This window comes from Atractosteus spatula, chromosome 12, assembly GCF_055471065.1.
Source record: "Atractosteus spatula isolate fAtrSpa1 chromosome 12, fAtrSpa1.hap1, whole genome shotgun sequence".
Lineage (NCBI taxonomy): Eukaryota > Metazoa > Chordata > Actinopteri > Semionotiformes > Lepisosteidae > Atractosteus > Atractosteus spatula.
The window spans coordinates 2,084,958-2,109,666 of record NC_142717.1 but is presented as its reverse complement, the minus strand read 5'-3'; the positions used below and the strand labels follow the sequence as shown (position 1 = coordinate 2,109,666).

Below are 24,709 nucleotides of genomic sequence, written 5' to 3'. Positions count from 1 at the left end.
TTAAACTGCAGATATTTTATGGCAAACTCACATAATATCCATGTCTTTATTTTTAAACACATGCTTCCTTTCCTTGAACTTAACAGAGGGATGGTTTTTCTTAAATGCAATAAAAAAATGACAATCATTGAGAAATCATGAATATGTCGGATACATTCAGATTTTCTTCATTGATAGCGCTTCTGTACAGAGTTCTCAACTTCTGAAAATGTGTTACCGGTTCTTAAACATAACACTTTGTCTGCCACATATACCGTACTGCAAAAAAAACCATAGCCCTATAACAAGCAGTCTCTCACACTGTTGGTATGGCTAGGTTTGATACATGTGTGCAATTGGTTGCTTGTGTCAAAACAGAGATTAGCTGGAGTCCTCAGTAGTAAAGAGCAAAGGGATTTCTGCAGTCGCCTGCTTTTTTTAACCAAACGCCCTTTTGAATGTCACTCTGACCCTTTTGAGTTTACTAGAGAAGCAGTGTGGAATGGAGTCAGCCCACGGCTCTCCATAAAACATTCAGAACGGGAATACAGGGAAAAACAGCAACAAAAATAAAAGTAAACCATGTCCCGTCTGTCCTCCACAACATTGATTTTGCTGGGGAACTTATTTACTTAGATGGCAACACAGTGCTGTTCACAAACCAGCATAAAAAAAGTGCAACTGGATCATTAAACTTCTTATTCATTCACTCATCGTACAGCACATTTACCAGAACAACTTCTTACTAATTTCAATACAGTAAGATTTTTTTTTAAATACATAATGACATCCTGGGCTTTTCCATTCTACGCCAGTTCAAGACTGTTTCTTAAAAGGCCTTTGTAATCTGTTTACACTGCCCTTGAAGAAAGGAAATTAAACCTTTTATTACAATACTTATAAATATCCAGGGCTGAGGGCGAACCTCCTACTGTCAAACACTTGCTGTGCAGCCTCGCCTTTGGGGCAGATGATATGACAACTCCATGTTTTAAAGAATCAAACCTGAGTGATACAGCTCATTCCAGTAGCTTTTTCTTAGCTATAATACATACCAACTCTGCTTCAGAAATCATCTGCTAAAAAACCCCATAATAACGGGAATACTGTAAAAGAAGAAACCTTGCACTCGTGCTTCTCCCACAGTGAATATTCGTGAATCATTTGCAAATAGGAGCTGTGAAGGAATCAGAGGCACATCTAGAAGCAGGTTCAGGATCAAACGCTCTCTCACAGAAAAGGGCACACTGTCGTTTAGCTTTCCACAGGACCAGCTCACTAGTGTGGCCAGGAACTGAAATAGCAACACGGGGTTGAGCCCACGTGCCTCCTCTCCGCCTGCTGCAAAATCAAAGCTGCAGCAGACCCCTGCTTCACGTGGAGCTTTTAAGCTGAGTTAGTCTCAGGGGGGGCTTAGGGAGGTGGGTGAGCCTTTTCATTTATTATTGAATGAAAAGGCAGGTTGAGGGTTCGAGTCCCTGCTGCAGACAGTGCTGCTGCACCCCAGCAGCTCCAGTCCACCCAGCTGTATAAATGAACTGGCTTAAACCAAGGGAAACCCGCTGCCTCTCTATTACGGACTGACAGCCTCATGTTCCAGTCATTTCTCTCAGAATCAGTACGGAATGTTTTGTACAGTGAATTATTGAAATGGGGAAGGGCAGATTTATTGAGAAGTCTCCCTTTCCTGAACCGAATGTCTCCTCAAACCAACGTCGTGAGATACTTGGGAAGGACGCTCAGCCCTTCCACAGCACCAAGCGAGTCTCTCTTCTTATTTATTTTTGCAACCTGATCTCAGTCCTTCCCTGGAGATTCCCTGTGGGTTGTCGGCTGTTGCATCTGGGCACTATGATTAGGCCTTAACTGAACAATTAACTGCATGCCATTTCAGTTATTTTCTAAGGGGAGATCAAACAAAAAAACAACAGCATTAGGACAGCAAAATACGCAAACGTTTGATTAAAGTTGAAAGAACCAAGAAAAGTCAACAGACTGGATAAAAACAACTTCGCTCTATTTCTGATCAACATTTTATCTTACAGGGTAAACGAAATAGCTTCTTACAAAGCTTTAATTCTCTTTTGTGACAGAATACGTTTAATCCATTCATTTGCTCTTTATAGTATCAAGAGATTTTTACAAACAGAAAGTGCCACCTTAGTGTACTTTACTAGTGCATAGGCATAACCTTATGGTTTAATTGTAATGGTGTTTTTAGCGACGCTGAATGAAAACAAAAATACCTTTACTTGAAGTATGCTCCAAAATCACATAAAATATATATTGAGTCTGTAAAAATACAGAACTTCCAGCATTCAAGGGATTGAAATAAAATTAATCAAAAGAGCTCCTGGCTCCTGCGCTTCAGACTGACCAGCTCACTGATTATGTGGTGTGAAAAACCCATTTTGAAACACCCTCCAGGTTTCCTCTGGACTCAATTCAAGTGATTCACAGAAGCCCTTACATATCATAACACAAAGACCAATGAGCAGAAAGAAAAAGCTGTGTGCATTCAGCCCAGGAGCTAGAAAGACATCATACAGGAAGCTGGACTTGAACACATCCAGCTTGTTAACCTGTCCTGCGATGGGTCTGAATCCATGTGCTAGTCACTTCAAGTGTTTCGTACGTCTATGTGCAAGCAGGACTGGTTACAATGCATTGAAAACAGAAAAGGACAATGACGGTAAACAGGTGACTGAGTATCTGGTGTGCTTATTTTGGATGGTAGATGGTTTGATTAAGCCACACGTGTATTAGATGCCAGTATACTTGCTGCGCTGTGCAAAAGGTTTACCCAAAGTCAGTAGGTCATTCTTTCATTGTTTCTTTTTTGGTTAAAGACCATGGCCATGTGACCCATTGGAGATGGGTCATCTTCACTAACGGTAAAAATAAACATCATCAATTTACAGACGAGCTCCTGAATTCACTGATGGCTTAAAAGTTAACCAGGACCACAACTTTTGCCCTCTCGAGTCAGTGCGTCCTGAGAACATGGACTTTGGCATGCCCTTTACTGAAGCTTAGAGACCTTGATCGGCGTCGTAGTGTTAAAGTCCAGGAAGAAAGGGCCTTCTTGCTTGGGTAGGAAGGTGGTGGGAATGATGTTGTAAACTCCAGCAGGAACACAATCAGCCTCCATGTAGCAAAAGCCACACCTAAGGCAAAAATAAAGACGGACAGGCAACAGACAAGGGTGAGATTGTGGCTTAACGCAGCAACAATCTGAGAGCAACAACACAGTCATGTGAAGAGGCAACAAATTAACAGGTTCATCTATAAATGATTCAAGGAAATGGAGCCAGAGAGGGGTACACTCTCATCTCACTCTGCTTATTAGTAAAGTGATTTTAGACAGAGGCACGAATTGTTAAGAAGACCTGGACTTAGTTCTAGAAAGTTATTAATAGGAATACCAGTGTTATTATGGAGATATTAAGATGGGTAACAATTAAAACACAGGAATGCACTTTGAAGAACTAACACATTTACCTCTTACTCTGTAAACTGCTGCTATCTGCAGCATTCTTATGTTCTTTTAAGGTTTTCAGGTCGTTTTAAGTTTAAGGGTTTTCCGCTGCTTTTGAGTCAAGCGGAGTGATTTCTGCAGCAGTCCTGTGTCTGCTCACAGAGCAGGATCGAGAGACCCGCCCCGGCACACCTGCTCACAGAGGCAGCGGGAGGAGAGGCGGCACTGGCGTGGAGTGAGCTCGGGCGAGCCGAAGGGAAATTACCGGTAATCCCCACTGCTCCTCTTCTGAGCGGCCGAGGGTCCGGGATCCCCCACGGTGGAGACCGCGATCACCTCAAACCCCACGCTGTACTGCCTGCGAGAGGCCGTTCACAGCACCCAGCAGCGTCGGGAACCAAGGATGGAAAGGAAAAACACGAACTCAGCAAAGCAAGAAGACCTTGTACAGCGAAGTGGGTTAAAAAATGCGTGATACGGAAAGAGACCTGTAGGACGATAACGTCCTCTTAGAAGCCGAGACAGTCTCATTTATCTTGCCCCCACAACTCAACTTCTAGATGGGCTCAGCGTGGAAAGCAGGGGGGAGAAGAAACAGCCAGAAGGCCTAAAGTCCGGCTGAGAGCTACAGTCCCCCTACGGCGCCCCTCCGGCAGCTCCAGCACCCCCTTCCCCTTTGAAAACTACTACCAACAAGCACAGCGCCCCCTGCTGTTGACGAGACTCTCCTCAGTCCCGCAGAAGTGAAACACAAAGAAACATTTTGTTGTGATGGGGGGAAAAAAAAACAACTTTTTCATGGCTTTTCCAAAAGGGTCAGGTATGGGTCCACGAGCATTTAAATCAGGAAGAGCACATTGTCTGCTTCTTGAAGCGTGGCAAACAACGAGAAGTCCAATTGGTGCGGCATCAAAAACATTACATTACTAGGAGCTTTAAAAAACATGGTTGTGAAACTGCACAAAACTAAACACATCTCTAAGGTCAAACTGCACAGATTTCTACAACGTGTTTCAGCTTTAGTCATTCACTCGTACAAATGTCATTTAAATGCCACTGAAAACTTGTTAACGTCATCATGTTTCACTACAATCCCAATTCCCATGCAATGAGAGAAAGTCTGTTTACAAGGTCAAGATCCTTGTTCCTGTGGGAAGGTTTTGGAGAATGGCCAAAACAGCCTCCTGGATTTCCCAGAATGAGCAACCATGTCTTTTGAACACAGAGGCTATTAAAACAATCTCAGAGAAAAATACACATTACGATTAAATCTGCTTGCCCTCTCTGTTTGAGTAATTAACAGGAAGGGCTTGTTATGATCTTTTTATTCTCTCTGGTTTTTCAGCTGAGCTCTCCATTTCTATCTCAAACAGTAAAGTCACGTGTTTAAAACAGACACTCGATAAAGACTTGCCCTGTATCAAAATACTGCTGAGGGATGCTGCTGTTGTCCTCATCCCCTGCTGGAGATAAGGCTGTTTTTTGCTTTGTCTTCTATGAAAATGTTAAGGCAAGCGAGGTCAGAAACTCTCTCTACTGAACCCCAATTAGCTTTAATGCTACAAACATACACAAGTACCTTATGTGGCCATACAATAAACCACTGACAGAGCTTCTGAGCAGGTAATTCTGTTGAAGCAATATAATTTCTTCAGTGATCCACTGACTATTTAAAAATAAAATAACTGGATGTTTGATGAACCAGTTATACATTGGCCTATTTACTTATTTTGAACTGAAGATTATAACTCAAAACAAACCTTTTGTTGTGTATTTAAGATTTCATTAAGATGAAATTACTAAATGTATGACAATGTCATACACCTTAGCATGCTATCACCTCCTCCTCCAGAGCTTAGGAGATGTTAAACCCATTCTTATACTGTATAGTGTGTGCAGAGTTCAATGACCTGGTCTGCAATGCATTCTCAGCACAGAAGCTGAAGCACAAGATTAATTTTAGATGCACTCAACCCATAAGAACGATCAAGACATGCATTACTCTCAAACACAACTTTGCATAGACGAGAAAAATTGTTCTGAATTAAAAATAGTTCATGCACTAGCAGGGTGTCTCTTAAAATGCCGAATTCTGTTCTTCAACAACGGGGAAAACAGAAACAGATATTTTAACAGTCTTATGAAATGTTGGGGGGAAAAAAAGCTCAGAAAGGTATTTCTCTGGAAACAAAAGGAAAGGGAGACTGGGGTCTCTAGAATCACTGAACTGCTGTGAAACCCAATGCTTGACTCACATGACCTAGATCCTGTTATAAACCTGGGCCTTTGAGTACAGCACACACTGCCCAGCACAGACACTGCTATTTCAGGACAGACATGAGGCAACCCCAGGCACCGTGTGCAAAGGCAATCTATCCCCCAGCTCGCCTTGCCAGCCCCGACGCTCCGCAGTCATCAAGGTCAGCGTATTGACAGTGCGCCACGAGAGCCTGGCGCCAGCTCTCCGACAGCACACCATCGGACTGTTTCTCTCACAGACCTGGAGCCCCGCAGCTCAATAAGGAGAGGCCCCGCTTTCTCCAGCTGGAACTGGTAGATGGGGTTGTACTTGTGCGTCTCCTTGTAGTTCCCACAGCCGCCGGCACTCTGACCCTTCCACTGGCCGTTGACCTGCGGAGACAGCAGTGGGGCACTCCGGTAGTGGCAGGGCTGGTCGCTCGTGTCCGCCATCGCCATGCGGGCGATCTACCGCTGCCCAGAAACACCGCTGGGCCTTGCGCACAGCACGGCTCCCAGGCTTTTACTCAGGTACCGGCGAGCGTGAACGTGCAGCATAACCAGACCGGGGCAGCAACAAAACAGCTGTTTTACAGGACGTTGGCTATTCTACAGGTGGTTGCTACTCTTCCACGAACTTCCCCATTTTTTTAAATGACTCATTCGGTGAAGTCTGAGAACGTGACCCCTTTGCAAACCGGAACAGATACCCCTGTGCGCACGAGCAGTTTGGAGTGTTTCAGCGGGAATCGTATTTTCACGCCCGTTTCCTCTTTCCGAAGTGGTAGCCTTCGAGTCCACCGAGCACTTACCCTCTTCGAGTGAGTGTAAGGAGTAGGGATCTTCGAGAAATTAAACTTGCATCCAGAGTACACCTGTTTGGGGGAAAAAAAAAAAATTTAGGAATAAGTCAAATGTGGCCGTTCAATCTGACGTTTAATGCAACTTCTGACAAAAGTAACAAACAATCTGTGGAAATGGAACATATTCTACTAAGAGGACAGAGCGATTTTCAGCTTTAAGTATTATTAATGCCACATCTCCCAGGGGTTGTAACATTCTATTTGGAAAGAACTGTACAAAATCAAGACATTTGTATTGTTATAGGAAAACAATACTGTTGTTTAAAATATATTTTACCATGCAGTGTAATTTATGATCAAAGGTAAAAATGATAATATAATAATAACTGCACAGGCTTTGGCTTAAACCACTCTCTATTCCTCTACGATTATAATGGTAACCGCACAGATATTCACGAGCCGCAAACTCTACTGCTCCTGACACACTGAACATGTATTTCTGAAATCTTGTTTTTCTTGGCATTTGCTTGTCAGAACTGGCTTGATGACCATCTCAGAATCAACATCTGAGGCTGTAGGTAACCCAGCTGGTAGCCTGTTTCTTAATGCATTCAAACTGATTAAACAACATTTTCTCTGGACTCAGCAAATCTCAAGACCAGCAAAACAATGCCCTTTATAAAATAAAAGGTGATTTTTCTGTAGTCAGTTCTGTAGCAACTGGAAAGTCTTAAAAACAGCAGGAAATGATAATTTAATGAACCAAAATTACAGATCTGTTTACCGGTGGACATGTGAGAAGATCATAGAATTTAGACGTAGAAAACATTTATGCAACTTCTCAAGAAGAAATAAATCCAATACTGCTTTTACAGTTAAGATTATGGCACAAGCCAATCTGTTGCACAGCTTTCTTGAAAATAAGGGATTTACAGTATACTGACATCCATGATTTAGGTTAGAAAAAACAGCTTGTAAAGAGAAATGCTTCTCCCCTCTTCTGAACTGATGATCTGAATGTTTAAGAGACCCTGCCTTTAGGCTGTAAGTGTGCACTTTCAAATACATTTTAACTATAACTGTGTTTATTTTGTTAGATTTTTCGTAGGCAAAAAAAAAAGAAAACTCTAACAAGCTTGTACTTTGGAGGGTGCGCATCATGTTTCTGACAGCCATTTCTGGGATCAAAGAGGCAACATATTGCTGGAGGCTTCTTTTATGCTAATTACTGCGCCATGTGGCTGACTGCATCCTTCCTTCTGTCATACAGACATAACTGGGACACTGCCCACTTTATACTGGGCCCGTGCATTCAAACGCCTCCAACAGCATTCAAGATTAAAATCCGTGATGCAAACTCGGAAGTACTGAAGGCTATAAATATGGCTTTTGAAAGAATTAATTCACACAGTCAAAGCTGAGTGGCATCAAGGCTCCCATTCCACAACGCTCTCTTCATTTTGACGAACTTGGAGTTTCAAAGACGTCATACAGATCTATCCGGAGGCCTGAGGGCACCCTGCTTGACAACAAAGTATTCACTTTGGTGATGCAGCCACGTTACTTTTTTACTGAAATAAAACTGTTATTATGCAGTAAATCTCTGTCTGTCCAAAGGACTGCTTCTGTATAAGATGGGCTTGAAAATCTCCCAATACTATGACGCAGACATAATATTCTTTTTCTTAGCACAGGATGTCTGAAATGTTTTTCCGAAGTCTCAATGTCAGTTATTCTATTTCTCACAAATCAATCTACGTGTTGCTGAACGCACTTATGCTGGGGGTGAGAACGCGGCTCTGAGCGTTTTGACTGTGTGCTCATGGGGCTCAATGGACAGCGTGCTTTGATTTGTCCATTTCTCAATACCGACAGAAACACAATGGACGTCTTCAGAGCCCTGCAAAGCGACTCAGATCTCCATGCAGTGCTTTGGAAGCCTGGCGGTCCACTTACCCTCAATGTGTAGTGGATGGTGTTCTGCTTCTCGTACTGCGACACCACCAGAGAGAAGGTGTGGGTGCCCGCGCTCGTCAGCTTGATTTTGGTTAGATAGTGGGGACTGTTGATACGAATCCCATCGATGTATGGGGGAGGATCGGCTGCAAAAGAGGGGTAGCAGGTTTTAGACCTCTGAATCAACAAACACGTTTATCAGCCCAAGAAAATACTTTGCAGTGGGAGAATCACCTAGTTAGGAGTAGTACATGCTGGAGACTAATATTACTGTGAATCACCCATGGCAGTAGCAAGTGTGCAGTAACTGCAACATTGCTCTGATGCAAAACACCCATATAAAATGAAAGGAATTAGTGCTTTAATATGGATAAATACTTCACCAGCACACAGTGCATCAAACGCTTGTTTTCAAAATGAACCATGATACTCGCATATATGTGGAAGGCATTGCATCAATATGAAAATACCGAAAGCTAGCATTTACATTTCATGTTGCTCACAAGAGTGTACACTCTTCTAAATATGTGGTTAAACTGCCCTTTAGCAGGTATCACTTCTGCCAAAAGCAAATTCTGTATCCTGTTCGGAGTGTTAATCATTTGCTGCAGAAAGACATCACAATGGCTTTTTAAGCAGCTGGGAACCGTCTCTGTGACTTGGGTGTATTTTTAAAGCAGCGCTTTCTCATGCATGAAAAAACAAAAGCTTGTTTTCAGTCGGTTTCATGAGTCAACCAGACGCGCAGTTTGACATGCTGGCAGGATACCAGGGGAACGGGGACAGCAAGTGTTCGCCTGTTCGCCTGCAGCAAGTGAGGAGAGCAGGAGCCCCAGGACCGAGGGGCTGGTCTGAGAATGGCACACACAGCTGTGCTCCTGTTTGAATCAACCTGCACTCGACTAGCAGCTACATTAACACGTTTTGCACACTGGACTTCAGGAAGATACCATTTTAGAAATGCGTGGGGGGGGGGGACTGAAAGTGTCCAGGACGTTCAGACATACAGGAAACACCTTCAACACACGGCAACTACGAATTGGTCAAATTTGAAAACAACACATTATACACAAAGGGCCTATTGCTGATGATAATCTAATTATTCTGCGCCTTGATTTGTAAAAATTCACTTTCCTTTTCTAGTTCAGAACTAGCCACATGAAAAAGCCCCTTACAGCAGTTTTGCTAGGGTTTGTAGAGAGTTATTTTAACTCAGTGTTATCCCATCATGTGGGAACAGGTACGGATCTGAGACATGGAAGTTGTACTCCTGTACTCACAAGGATAGTAGACTTTCTTCCCGTCTGTCTTGTACACAACAAGGGTGATGAATTCTCGATTCTGGGCAAAGTCATCCTTAATCACAAACAGAAAAGAAGCAAAAAATAAATAAATCATGCATGCACACCTTTTAGACCACACTGTGAATCCATGTTTTAAAACTACAACTTCAGAGCTCTTTCTTTCAAACATGCACAATTAATATCAACCGCACTTCATCATTTCCTAAAAAAAACTGTTACTTGCAGGAGTCATAGCAATTCAGTTTCTGGCCAGTTAAGTCTCAGACGTACAGTGCTTTCCATTATCACACAGCTCCCCTCAAATCGTAAGCAGTCACTTGAAAATCTATGCAATTCATCTGGTACCACCCTCTGTCTGAAACACCTAATATTATGATTTCAAACATCTTTTTAATCTATTTTATTAGAAACACCTTCCAACCTTTTCTTTTTTGCAATTTTAAAAATAAAAACATAAAAGTAAATGCAAGCTACTCAGTGAAAGATTAAAACACGGATCGCCACAGTCCCTGCGAAGGCCCATACCTTGTCTGTGATGTGCCTAGTGAGGAGAACCCAGACTGCAGCGCCCCCTTGTGGACACTGCACCTCCAGCTTGTACTGGGGGTTGTTAGCCAGGCTGTAGGCATCTTTTACTGGGCCCTGCTTGGCTTCCCAGGTGCTGTGACACACAAAACAGCAATAGACCATTCCCTACATTTCTTATTTCTCATTGCCATCATTAAAACACACCAAATGAAATCAGTTAATGCCCACACACACCTAAATCTGAAATCTACTGGCACTCCAATGGGGAAGATGAAAAGGTCAGTAATAACCATTCACTGCTGTCTGGGAAGACGGCGTATAAAACTTGAAGTGAGACAGATTAAATGGAATTTTAAAGGCTCTGTTATGACGCGGGGCTCAGTTTGGGTAAAAGTCAAGATTCTGAAGTATTGCTTTTGGGAAACGTTCATGAGAAAATGCATGACTCTTTAGCGTAGAGGTTGCGCTCGCAAGGGTCTTTCCCCATGTGTCTTGTAAGCAACTCAAGGGCAACTTGAAACAAGCAGGCTTGTAAAACCCCACTCCCGCCCCCACGGGACGCGAGTAAGGCCAGAGGCAGAGGAGTGGCTGACCTGTGGATGCAGGAGGACTCTTTGAACAGCACAGGGCTCCAGCTCAGGTATATGACATCGTAGTACTGGCACAGGTCTTCCCATGTGATCCAGAAGACCCCTGACACAAGAGCAAGAGAGCGTTTGACAGAGGAACACCTGGCTGGCCTCCCCACAGCCCGCCATTCTCTTCAACCCTGTTTCCACAGCAGGAAGAGGGGATATGACAAAACGCCACTCGCAGTTCTACTCCTCACTACATTCGTTACTTATGCAGGTGGAAAGAGGTACAAAGGTTTGGCGGCACAGCCTCCAATTCCTTGATATTTCACAAAACCTAGAAAAGAAATAGTCAATAAAAGAACGCTGCAAATGATTACCAGGTTACCAAGCTGAAAAAATTACACCTTTGAACGTTAAATTCCATACCTGGCATCCATCTTTGAATATGTACCGGACAAAATATTAATTTTGACGTTGAGCATTAAAAGGTCGCCTGAATATCAAAAGTTTTTTTTTTTAAAAACTAAGTGCTTCATCTTTCCAATTCCGTTCCCCCTCACGGTACCGTTGTCGAACCGCTGGGCCATCTTGGGGTCAAAGTTGAGGTACTTGAGGAGCTCCGGGGTCCAGCTCTTCTCGTCCCGCTCGCTGAAACGGCCCTTCCACCGCAGATGGCTCCAGGGGTTTTTCAGCTGCAGAAACCGACTGCCCTAGAAGAGAGAGACGCAGCACGATGTCACAAGGCTCCGACCTGAAGACTGCTGGAACCTCTGTTCAGGGCTTGTAATCTGTGGCCATGGGGAAATGGGAGGGTGGCACAGTGGTGAGCACTGATGCCTTGCAGTTCAATTCCCTGGGCGCTTTCTATAACCCGGGCAGCTCAACACCCTGCTCCTCACCGCTGGCAGCCCACTGGAGCTCAGCAGGTGTGGGCCTGGCCGGTACCTGGATGGGAGACTCCTGGGAAAAACTAAGTACGGTCATGAGGACACTACACTGCAAAAAGGCGTCGTGTTTCGGATGAGACGCAAGACCGAGGTCTTCGTTTCTCGAAGAGTAGGGGGTGTTACCCCGTCGTCCTGGCCAAATTTCTCCCTGGCCTTTACTAGTCATGGCCTCCTTATAATCCCCATCTCTGAACTGGCTTCATCACTCTGCTCGCCTCCCCACTGAGAGCTGGTGTGTGGGGAGCGTTCTGGCGCACTATGGCTGCCATCTGCACCCATAGTTAGCTGCAGATGCTAACTGCCCTGTTTTTCCCCATATACAGATGATTTGTAATCAAGCAGCTGGCTCTTATTACTTTACTGACTGCGCTCTTGAGACAGGCGTCTTGCAAATGCTTAACTGATCTCGACACTTAAAATACTTCACCCCACACTCAGAGACTCCATCAATGTGTAAACACAAATGTGAAAACACATTTTTAAGTATTTTACAGCTAAGTATTTTCTCCTACACAAAGCTTTTGAATCGTGTTAATTGAAGAACTTTCTCTAATCCTCGCTTTCAACTCTCAGAACTTGTCTGCTCAGTACCTTATATTCCCTGATGTCCAGGACTGCATAGGCGTGTGTGGACACCAGGCCCCATCTCTCAGCCTCCTCTTCCGTCATCACCCCGGTCGCCGTGGTGATCAGCACGTGGCCCTGGTGAAACCTAACGTTGGGGAGTGTGGCAATAAGTATACCCCTAATCGTTGTCGCCTGACTTGCAACTGTGTCAGTGCAAGTCCCACAAAGTCAAGGCTACCGATCCTTCACACCTAGGAGACCTGCCGTGATCATTTCCTTTTCTACTCTGACTTGTCCTACAGATTCAGAGATCTTTCACTTTCTACTCAATCATTTGACTGTGCTATGAAATCAACAGTAACTGTTCACCCATGTTTGGAAATAACACTGGATATACGTATGAGATCAAACTACTTTTTTCAGGGACTGATGTCTGATAAGCTTATTGAACATGTGCTGTGTACTCAAAGACCACAATGGATTATAACTCAAATGCACACACTATATTTAGATATTTTAATATCAAATTGTTCTAAAAGTTACTAATCGGGAAGACAACAGACTTACCTTTGATACAGCATTCGAAACGTGCTGTCCTTACTGAAAGCTTGATTGTCAGAATGCATAGCAATTCTCTCAGGAATCCAGCCTGTGAGCGCATGAAGATCGATGTTCTACAGAACAAATCACAGTGTATGACAGGTAATTGTGAGTTATTCCCTTACTGTCAAGATGCCTGCACTATTAGTAAGACACGAACCACCAGTGGGAACTAATATAAAAAAAAACACTTTTTATGCATGATATAGAATCGCCATGACTAAGAATGCAAGTAATGCTTTCGGATTAACCAGAGGTGATGAAAAGGTCATAGAAGGCTTTTAAACACATGATAGGCTTTTTATTTTTCACCAAATGTTAGAAAACAGCTTCATTGGCCATGACATCTTCCTTCTAACGGTAGACAGGAACTCTGATAACAACACAGGGCCTTCTATGACAGCTAGAATGAAAATACAATGAAAAGAAAAGCAGCGCTCGATTCCCAAGACGTTTGCCTCACATGGAAGAGAGGCGATCACGTCGAGGCGGTGCTGTAACTCACTGAATTGGAGCCGGGGAAGTCGTACCCTCCCATGACCTTCATGTACGCCTTCTCGATGAGAGACACCCACAGCTCGTTCTTATTGCTGGAATAGGAACAGAGCAGCTCCCCATTGCGATCCACCGGCAAGTAGTCATCGATAACAACCTGGCGGCAGAACAACATCACAGCTCTGAGAGCCTGCTTCTTGCTCGAGGAAACGGCTGGAGCTGTTTTTAGCAAGCCTAAAATCACGACACTGAAACCCTTTGGCTTCCGAAGGGCCTGCTCTGAAAGGGAGAAAATCGTTCAGAAGTGTGCTCTAGAACTTTTTTCCTCTCACTTTTCCGGAGAAAACGCATTCCTAACCCTTCACGCTAGATAAATTCAGAACTGCGTGCACTTGCCTTCCTGGGAACTCCATTAATGTGCAGCTTGACCATGTACTTTCCACAGGGGTTGTACTCTGGTTCCCCCTTCTTGTTCTGAGGATATATAATGCTGCATAAAATAGCCAGAGAAACATCAACGTCATGACCAGCTGTTCAAAGTAACGTTGGCAAGTCAAGACATTATTATGAGTAGTAATGCTGTTCAGCAGATGCTCTTATCTACAGTGCCTTACAGTACATTCAAAAGATTTACAGAACTGTGTAAACGTTACACTTTTCAACCCTACACAAAAAGTAAAACAAAAAAGGCAAAATAATAAAAGACACAGTGGGTACAGCAGATACGGAAACGGATTACTGTATGATGTTAGAACAGCATGATGACGACAAAAATTTAGTGAAACAAAAAGCTTTTGATTGCTTGTAGCCAAGTGCCCCATCCAGCCTTCTTGAATGAAGCCAGGGTGTCAGCTTCAATAACATGAGCTTGTTCCTGACTGCTACAGCCCTACACGTACAAGTGTGCTTCCACTTCTTGGACATACTGATTGCTACTAAGAGAAGACTAAGACTCTTACCTTGTGATTAACTTCTTGTTATAACGTCTCTCGTACGCTGCACTGATGGCCAATGAAGCTACAAATGAGCAGTCAGATACCACTGTCTAAAAAAAAGGGGGTTTTATTAACTCACATTGTGTTCACTGGATTAACCTACTGAAATTGATCTATAAGGATTATAGTAGATTATAAAAAAAGAATCAGAAAGTGAGATGGCAGTGAAATTCTTTGTTCAGATGAACTGACCATAAGAAACCAGCATCCCTTCAGGGTGTCATCTGCCACTACATCACTGTATTTACCAGGTTTTACTGAACATGCAAGGATGTTTGTTTTACTGTTTCCAGAAAATCACAGTAAAAACACATGATAAATTCAAATCAACAGAATAATAATTTTGTTTGGGGATTCAACAAAAATATGGGATTCTGTGAAAATCCTCAGAGTTGGAGTATTAAACAAAAATAAAATCTATTTAGCGTTGTTCTTTTCTATGGTCATATATCCTCCATTTCCTAAAAAAGGTCACAGATTTCATCCGAGACAGTCTCAGATATCCACTGGGAATCTGAATTTAAAGAAAGATTTAAATAAGAGTACCACAGCATCTTACGGCTACATCCTTAAGCCAGACATGAGTGAGCAGCGGATGCTCCTTTGAAAAGCACTGCGCTTCTGTAAAGAAACACTGAACTACTGCAGGATGTACTAAAATCCTCCAGGGGTAGGCAAGATACAGAACAGAATCCCACCCTAGCTGTTGGCTCCTAATGAAGGCTTACTGGATCGTTCTCCATTCCTAAGAGACCTGCCTGTTTCTGTACAAACAACCTCTTTTAGTTTAAAAGCAAATGTGCAAAGCAATGCATATTTGAACCAGGAAAGTATGTCATGTGGAAATTTCTTGTGCACGGTAACTCTACAGCCTCAGCTTCGATTCCAGGCGTCAACAGGTACAAAAATAAGCTGCTTGGAATTTTCAGTGTTATACTAGTAGACTAATATTGCGTAGACAAGTGCAGCAGGGAGAACTAGCAAAGGAAATTCATTATGGAAAGACCTAGATGCTCAGCTGTCTAACCACTTTACCCAGTACAGGGTCATGGGGGAGCCGGAGCCTATGCCAGCAAGCAACGGTAGACACTCTGGACAGGATATAACAGTAACTGGTGTAAAGGCATTCAGCTCCCTGTTCTTCAGTCCTGCTTGTACTGTCAAATTTGGAGCTGTCAGTTGTTTTTCAATTCAGCTTTCCAGCTGCGAAGCTGGCACCACACAGAGAAAAGGAGAGTTGTGACTCTCCAACATCTGGTGGAGTTATTTGACTTGTGACATACCGCCACACCCCAGAGTGCCTTGTGACTGACGCCACCTCTGCCCTGCTGCTGACTGCTGACTCAAGAGCTAAGTGAACAGCGTCCAGCTAAAGCCGGCCCAAATCCCATGGCTCCTCAACACTTCTTCACAGCCACTTGTGAAATCCTGGTCACAGTCGATCAATGACTTTGCCCTGGTGCGCAAGGGGAGAGCTCCAGATCCCCGAACTCAATTGCTGGGTGTTTTCAGGACAAACTCCTCTCACCTGTTTGATGCTGAAGCTGGAGACTGTAAAGATCATGGTGGGGTTGTTGCAGATGTCATCAGGTCGAACCCATCGCGAAAAGACTGCTTTCTGCTTGGGAGAAAGGGCCAACTTGCCAGATTTGTCTCTGTAACACAGGTGTAGGGCAGTGATGCAGATTCCATTGTGTTTTTCTCTCCTGACATTGCTCTTTGCCATTACTACAAACACTGGAGTGGATTATTATTATTAAAACAATCAGACATTAAGGAAACAGTGAAAAGAAGACAGACAAGAAATACAGAACAGGCATTTTCCAATCATGTTTTGCTTGAAGGAGGCTAAAAAAAACATAACGCTTTTGTAGCCTCCTACTCCTTGTACTGTCATTCTGTGCAGTGCTTATTCACGCATCTTTAAGGAGTTTTTTTCACCTCATTCAAGTAAAGTGGGGCCATTTTCCTTCATGTACTCTACTCCGGTCAGACATGGCGGCTCTCCTGCGTAAACTTTGGGGTGAACTGGGACCCTGGCTTCCAGTGCTGAGGCTCCTCCTATCAAAAGTGTAATGAGGAGGCAGTGCTGTGCGATGAGGCTGCTTTGCAGCTCACAGGGATTCAGCATGGTCCTGGCTTTTAAAAACTACAACCTGAACACTTGAGATAACCGCCAACAATAACAAGTCGCTGTTGGTTGAACACATTTGCTGTTAATTTCCCAAAAGGACTGAGTTAATTAACAGCCAGCTATAATAATGAAAGAATTGGCACAACTCTCAAAACCGGTGCTTTATCAAAAGCGGCCTGCACACAATTCTGTGGCTGTAAATGCTAAAATACAAAAATAAACATTCCGAACACACAGAACTTACGAAAATGGGACAGGAAAGGCGAAGCGCTCCCTCAGATCGACACTCATGAAGGGCACATATTCAATGCCATTGATTTTCGACGTCTGCCTGCAAAACAAAAAAAAAAAGACATCCCGCTAAGGTAAAGCACAGTTAATCAATACTAGAAGCCTAATTAATTAGTGCTACAGATTAATTGCTCAGAACAAGTATTTAAAGCACAACAAAACTTGTTGTCTGCATGTCTTACGCCTGCCCTTCCAGTAATTTTGCTTTCCTAGCATACAGAGCAGTGCTGTAATTGTACTGTGTTTCGATTCCTGCAATAGCAGCAGATGAAAGTTTGAAGCTGGATGGGTGGAAATAGAACACAGAACAAGGGAAGGGGACTGGACTGACATAGTGTGACCCTGTTTTATCACCCTTGTCTAGCCTCTGGGAATATGAAGAAACACAACAGTGGAGAACATGGACAATGTGGGTTCTGCAGAGCTTCTAGGATCTTTACCTTGTCATCAAATGACAGTTTGCTTCTTTCTTAAGACATTTTCAACCCACGAATGGGGTACTCTATAAGCTTTGCTGCAAATACTGTTTCAACAGATTAATACAAGAAGCCCACCAATATTGTCCCATTTATTTATTTTTAAATTGCCACTAAAACACAGGAATGACCCCCAAAACCTGAACCCAGACAAACAATCTCCTTGAAGTGGTCATCTCAGATCAGGGCTTTTCATTTAGCTGCTGTGTACTGTAGCAGGAAGTGCTATACACAACGTACCGCTGAGTAACCGAGGTGTTATCTACACTAAAACACCTGGTTCAACATTTTTATCTAAATATTGTACATGAACAGAACACGTTCTATCACCTTAGCACTTCAATCTCCTCGGCGGTGTACTTCTGGCCCTGCGGCTCACTGGACTGGACCGGCCGAACTGCCTGTGGTTTGTCGTGCAGAGAGAAGTCTGGTCCCAGGGGCAGGTAGGGTCGTGCCTGGGTACTGGTTTTGGAGAGAACTGGCTTCTCCTTCTGAGTGGGTTTAGACATGGAATCTTTCAGCCCCTCTGCTCTGTAAAGAAGAAAACTTTTATGGCCATGTTCGTCTGATAGAACCCTAAATTTCCCATTTTTAGTAACGCATAAGCTGAATAAAGGCCTGTCCTGAAAAAGGTAACCCTGTGTACCGGCTAAACTGGATGTGTTGGATGTCACAGTCTTTTCTGCAGCCTTTTCATGTTCTTATATCTAAAGTTTCAGGGCCAAAGACTGCAAAAACCTCTTATTGCAAGGGTGCAAAACGGGTAAAATAATGCGGTAATCAACCGTGCCTGGTTGGAGCAGACATAATTGACCACTACAGGCAGACGCCAGAGCTCACGTCATCAAAATCCGTCTCCACTGTATCCGGGTGGCGATTTCCATAGAAATATAAAGAAGGATCTTCTATGGGCGGCTGCTTTTAAATGAACAAGTAAAGGTTAATTCCATGCTGGAAAACAGAGAGGAGAAACAACCTTCTCCAGGCGAAACGTTGTTTCTCCTCTCTGCTCTTCAGCCTGGGTTGAACCTTTACTTGTTCCTCTGCAGCCGACACACCCTGGTGCAGCCCACCCCCCCTCCAACTTGAACACGTTTGTTTTTAAAATGCCAATATTGATAATACTTAAAAGCAACTTTCACAACACCAGAAAAAAAAAAAAGAGAGAAAAGGATCAGCGATTATGAGGATGAACTGTGCAGCGAGCTCCCTTGTGGAGATCGAATATGCCAGTTTTAGGGCGCAGAGCCTACGATAGGATGACCAGAGGATCAGTCCACCTCCGCTCCTCTGCGTCCGTTACGACTGCGTCCGTTACCCACCGGTCCAGCGCCTGCCGAGCCAGCTGCTTCAGCTTCCCCTCCAGCGCCTGGTCAGCGGTCTCGTTGGCCTGTGAAACAGGAGGCCGCACTCACTACCCAGCTCCAGCAGTCGAGAGCCCTGACCCTGTAAAGGTCTTTTCAGCTCCACTGCTGGCTCCCACTCCACACCGCCCACTGCAGAGACACGAACTGGAACTGCCCCAGTGGGCAGCGCACTGCACCCCTGCACAACGCCCTGCTGCAAGAACAACACCGCCATGTCCAAACAGGGAGCAAGACGACGGGTACACGTTTCTTAGAAACATTTTGTCCTACCGTTCTGTCTTTTCTCACCTGTCCAAACCCGCACATCGAAAGTCACAGACGTTCTTGAATGAATCGCGTCGCTGCGCTCGCCTACCGTCTGTATGCACAGCTCCACTGCCTGCGTGTACAGCTCGACGGCATCGTCCACGTTTCCCTTCTCGTCTTCCTCGAAGGCCTGCGTGACCAGGAAGTAGGCGCGCTCCAGGTCGAGCTGGTGCTTCGACTTCAGGGGATCACTGCTCTGGCCCTGGACTGAATCAGAACAATGCCAGACACCATGACCGGCTGGCCTGCGCACCCTCTTGGACCTGCATAACACAGCCCAGTTCACCTGAAAAGCTCTCCTCATCGTGAAAGAGGATTGCCCAACCTTTATTTGTGGTTTACTACACCACGTGATTCACCAGGTGTTCAAACAAATTATTTTTATTTAGTCGAAAGCACCTCTTTCTGTTTGGAAAGGTGTAAATGCACGGCCTCTTTTGCGGCCTCTTTTGCGCGTACAAGCAAGAATGTGTACAGTGTCTGTGCAGAATTCCGCGTCACACTTTCTCAAGAACCAACACTGGAAACCTGCAGCATTCGTTTAGAAATCCAGATACCTCTTCAACTCACAGAATAAAACCTTGAAGTCCTGTGAGCACAGTTAATATGAATATAACTCTCGAAAGTTGTACCAAACAAATGTAAACAACCAACAGAACAATGTCACAGTCTGCTAGAAGGCAATAATGTGATGAGATAGAGGTTTTTACTTTCGGATCGGAGAATTTTAGAAATGCATTATGTATGACATTCAAAGCAACAGGAAGTCCAATCCTGAAACATCAAATAAACACGCAGCCTCGAAGCTTGTCTTCTGGTAGCTAGTCAGTCTGCTCGGTCCTGGCCTCATGAAACTCACACCTACGTACTCAGAACACTCTGCTCTTTATTCAACGAGTAATGGAAAAAATGACTGCTGTGGACTTTCACAGTAATTTCCCACCACAGAGGACTTTTAGTTTTAATCACACAAGGGAAAAACCTAATCATTAAGTTAAAAATATTTCATATTACATACAGCTATGCTGTACAATCAATTACAATTCCCTGTCTCATTCACAGGATTGCTTTTGACAAGTTCAGTGAATACTTTGCTCCATCTTCCCTTTTAAAAACAGTCTTTTTGAAATCTCAAAGATCATATATTAAAAACATTAACTGCATTTTTATATGCATTTTTGCTTTACCTTAATTGGCACTGTCTTACTTTTATAACTACAGTACTTAAGTTTGTGTTGCAGGAAAATTTGTGTTAAAGGAGGTCTGTAATTAGGAAAAATCATAGAAGCTTCAAGAAACATGCAAGCTCTACATTTATGTTATCTTTAACTTATTGTCATCACTTCTTAAATTGGACCTCATTCATTGACAAAAACACAAGTCAAGCTTCATATGTTGCATAGCAAATCATTTCACTTAGAATTTATACCATAATTCACTAGTTATTAAGTCATGTTCTCAGTGCTGCTTATACTCTAGCTCAATTCCCACATCCTTTTTTGAGATTGTTTCATAAATGCATTTGAAGATTTATTACCATTGATCTATGAATGATTTCAGCCGTTTTCATGAGGGACATGCTCTGCCCCAGCTGAGTTTAACAATGCTGCTTGCCGGCGTGCAGTACAGTAAACATTCAACCACTCATAGCTCAGCACCTCAGAAGCAGTTAACAGTTCTAATGAATCGCATTGGTTAAGCGGTCAGCACAACTGACAGAGTTGAAAACAATGGATTTCTGCTGATGCATGCCGTTCCATGCTCTCACCAGCACACAGGTTCAGTGAAGTGCGGAGAACAGTGCAAAGCTGAGCTTTTCTTAATGCAGCAAGGAAAAGGAAAAAGCAGCAAAGCATCAATTATGATTACACTGTTCAGCAGTTTAACGCAGTTTTTAGGAATTGATTCTTTTGAGAAAACATCGACAATGCGAACAAAATCTGTGAACGTGCCAGAAATGAGAAAGTGTTCCCTTTATGTTTGGTGATTCAAGCGTTATTGCAAATCATGCTTTTCGAATGGGAGACAATAAAGCAGACTGGTTTGATCTGCTTGTTGTTAGACAGACATTAATGCGACCAACATGTCACAAACTTCAGCTATTAAAAGATGGGTGGTTTTTCTAAGGAAATAAAAGCCTGAGGCTAGCGGGTCTTTTCTTCTCGGTCTTGCCTCGAGTCATGCAGAATCGCAGACACAGGCAGAACCCACCTGCACTGTGGAGCGCCTGCACCCTGTCGAGATACTCGTTCACCTTGTCCTGAATGTTCTCCAGCTTGGAGCCCGCCATTCCAGCATAGATCAGGGCCTGAGCAGCTTCCTGGGAAGAAGAATTGAACAGGGGATGGAACTTGCTGTGGGTCAAATAACAAATAGTTACTTGCTTTGCTTCCAAAACGACAAGATTCTCAGGCCTTCGCTACCATGATGTGGTCGTATAGGAACTGAATGTACTCAAAATGTCATGCAGAATACAAAAGGCCTTCTGACACTATCCTTGATTTAAAAGTATTCACTGATCAAGTCTAGTATACATAAAAGTGTATACTAGATCATTTGTGCTAAGGCAGTTGGGAACATACTGAAAAACCTTCTGTGGCTGTTTAAAATTTTTATTCACTCTGAGCACCCAGGACGATGAAAAAGACATTTTGCTGTTGCTTAACGTTTTTTTTTTACACAGTACGACCGCTTACATTCAAATGTGGCTCTCTAAGAAACGTTCCAGCTCAGACTTTAATCAGTAAATGTGGTGGCAGTCACAGAGCGTGACAGTTTAATTAGTTTAATGACAATCAGGTATTGCTGATTCCGCATTGATTCTAAAGAAGGCTCGGTAAAACCCTTTAACAGTGTTATTTAACTTCACCTAATCCTATAAGGCAAAGCTCAGTTGGTCATCACGATAAATCCTCGGTATGAACAGTAATGTGGTTTTGTTCTGAAACATGTTTAGCTGAGATACTGACCAGCGGGCAGGCTTGGTCTTCCGCTACACATACAGTAAATTAGAATCACTGTGGCATTTTTATTTCGGTGTCTTTTGGTTCATGATAAAGAGGGTCAATGAATGTGACGGCAACATTCCCACCTTATAATAAAAGACGGCTTCGTCGTATTTTGCGGTTTGGTCGTAGAATACGGCGGATTTCGCAAATTTCACGGCGTCCAGCTCCAGGGCCGCCGGATCCATATCTAATTTCCCTGACTCTTGAAAAAGTGAAAGGAAAAAAAAAACCTCTTATATGAGTCCGCTAACGGCGTTTGCTCCCCTCAGACAGTGACCCGAGTGCGATTTCCTCATTCTGCTTCGTGTCTCCGGGTAGTGACACGACAGGGCTCTCTCGGCGCCGGCTGCCAGCTACACACCGTACAATCACGAAACAAGGGGAAAGCGACACCACCATCGACACACGAAATGGACGGAGACCAGTACCTGAACGCTGAACCGACAGAGTTAATGTCTCACTTTCTTACAAGAGTCCCACTCCAGTGTAGTAAAAGTACCACAACAAACGCCTGGGTTTTCCTTCCGGGTTCGGGGGCGGGGCCTGTGACGTCAGACCGGTCAGGTGAGCCAGGCAGCCAGCTGGGTTTATTGCAGCAGCAGCAACAACAACAACAACAATAAACAATTTCTTACACTTATACAGCGCTTTTCTGGACACTCCACTCGAAGCGCTTTATAGGTAATGGGGATCCTCTCCACCACCGCCAGTGTGCAGCCACATCTGGATGATGCGACGGCAGCCACAGTGCGCCACACACCAGCTCTCAGTGGGGAGGAGAGCAGAGTGATGAAGCCAGTTCAGAGATGGGGATTATGAGGAGGCCATGATTGGTAAGGGCCAGGGAGAAATTTGGCCAGGACGCCGGGGTTACACCCCTACTCTTTTCGAGAAACACCCTGGGATTTTTATTAATGACCACAGAGATTCAGGACCTCGGTCTTACGTCTCATCCGAAAGACGACGCCTTTTTTACTGTATAGTGTCCCCGTCACTGTACTGGGGCATTAGGACCCACACGGACCGCAGGGTGAACGCCACCTGCTGGCCCCACTAACACCTCTTCCAGCAGCAACCTGAGCTTCTCCCAGGAGTCTCCCCTCCAGGTACTGGCCAGGCTCCCCCTGCTGAGCTTCAGTAGGTTGCCAATAATAACAATAATATATACAATACGCACACGAGTACATATAACATCATCAGGGGTATAGAAGAGTTGCATCTTACAGAAAAGGTTAAATGAGGTTAATGACGATTAAGTACGCACAGCAGGTGCCGCCTGCGTCACCCGAGAACGACGTCACCGGGTCGCGCGTCCTCTGACGTCAGTGTTTGCGCCATTGCCGTTCTTTTCCGGGAATCGATGCGCGTTTTTTTTCTCATGTCACCATTCAACAACTTTCTGGCACTCTGTTTGTTCTTGGCTGTACGATGGTAATATTAGTGTACATCTAACTTTTAAAGATATTGTTCTCGGTGTCTCGAATCCAAACAAAGAAGTCCGTATAATGGTAAATGTCATTCTCTTGTTTGCAAGGATTTACATACACACTTGTAGAGTAAAAAGAATCCTATAAGCTTTAAAAAGTTTTCTAACTCATTCAAGCAAAACTAATTCATTGAAAATATGTAAAAAATAAGCATGGTGAGTTGGTCTACATAAATCGTTTACCACATAAACGTATTTAATGTAACTCCTAACACCACATGACCTCTGTACTGTGGACAAAGTGTTTTTTTGTGTTGTTTTTCCCTTTTCCCCTGTTGCATTCACTTGTTGCTACCTTGTTGTGTCATGTTGAGACATCAGTATATTTGTATGCATATACCCCTGTTTGCTGTATCTTCCCTTGTTTGTTTTTTAAATAAAAAAAACAAACCTGTGTAGTAATTTTTCTTTTTTGTTCCGTTTCATTCACCTGGTGATACCTTTCTTCTATCATGTTGTGCCATCTGTATATTGGCATGTATATACCCCCTGTCTGTTGTATTTTTCCTTTTGTATGTAAAAAATAAAAATAAAAAAAAACAAATTGATGCGCAGAGGAGCTGCACAACGACAGCTCACGAAGAGGTGTGTGGGAACATGCTGCGCGGCCTGCTCTGCGTGCTGCTGCCCCCTTGCCACTGGCGTGTGAATCGCCCTCAATTCACTCCTGCATGTCACCTTTCCCTGTGAACAGCATATACAGTAAAGGAGAAATTAGAATTAGAATTTACTTTATTATTGTCTACACCCGGTGGCGTTTTTTCCACTTAAAAGACCCATGAAAATATAAATTCTGAAACAGTTCGATTAAATTAAATTTTAATAAAACAGCGCACATTCATTTTGTAGCGTACTGTAGCACCATCTTTTTCGGGCTCTTGTGGGATGAGCCTGTTGACAAGTGGTGACTCACAAACTGGTGGCATTGCTCTGGTCCCCTTCAAAATGAGCAATTTTATTGACCAGCAAGAAAAACAGCATCGAAATGTATGCAAGTGTACTAACACAGTGTATTAAATGAAGCAATTTATTTTCCCTCGTCCCCTTTGATTTAACTAAAGTAAAAATGAAACAAAAAATACAAGATTTGGGCAGTACAAATTTCACTGTTCAAAACAATATGACAAAACAGACGCAGCACCAAGGTTTTACACAGAAAACACCTCTCCCAGAGCA

General features: G+C 43.6%; 1 protein-coding gene across 2 annotated transcripts; it reads right to left on the bottom strand.

The window, feature by feature from the left end:
- Positions 1-1,989: 1,989 nt before the first annotated feature.
- capn7 (calpain 7) lies at positions 1,990-23,978 on the bottom strand. Of its 2 annotated transcripts, none has more exons than XM_088928996.1 (22): positions 23,925-23,978; positions 22,131-22,249; positions 21,251-21,359; positions 19,089-19,246; positions 18,689-18,756; positions 17,697-17,897; positions 16,844-16,930; positions 15,994-16,120; positions 14,430-14,515; positions 13,867-13,960; positions 13,481-13,627; positions 12,943-13,049; positions 12,400-12,520; positions 11,427-11,571; positions 10,880-10,979; positions 10,284-10,419; positions 9,735-9,810; positions 8,455-8,600; positions 6,508-6,570; positions 5,958-6,088; positions 3,723-3,815; positions 1,990-3,146 (listed from the first exon to the last, which is right to left on the bottom strand). In XM_088928996.1, the coding sequence occupies exons 2-22, from the start codon at positions 22,230-22,232 to the stop codon at positions 3,002-3,004; spliced, it is 2,442 nt and encodes an 813-aa protein (XP_088785122.1). In that variant the 5' UTR covers positions 22,233-22,249; positions 23,925-23,978; the 3' UTR covers positions 1,990-3,001. The 2 variants fall into 2 exon arrangements, with proteins under 2 accessions (XP_088785122.1, XP_088785121.1); XM_088928995.1 differs by lacking the exon at positions 23,925-23,978 and adding an exon at positions 22,476-22,577.
- Positions 23,979-24,709: the final 731 nt, after the last annotated feature.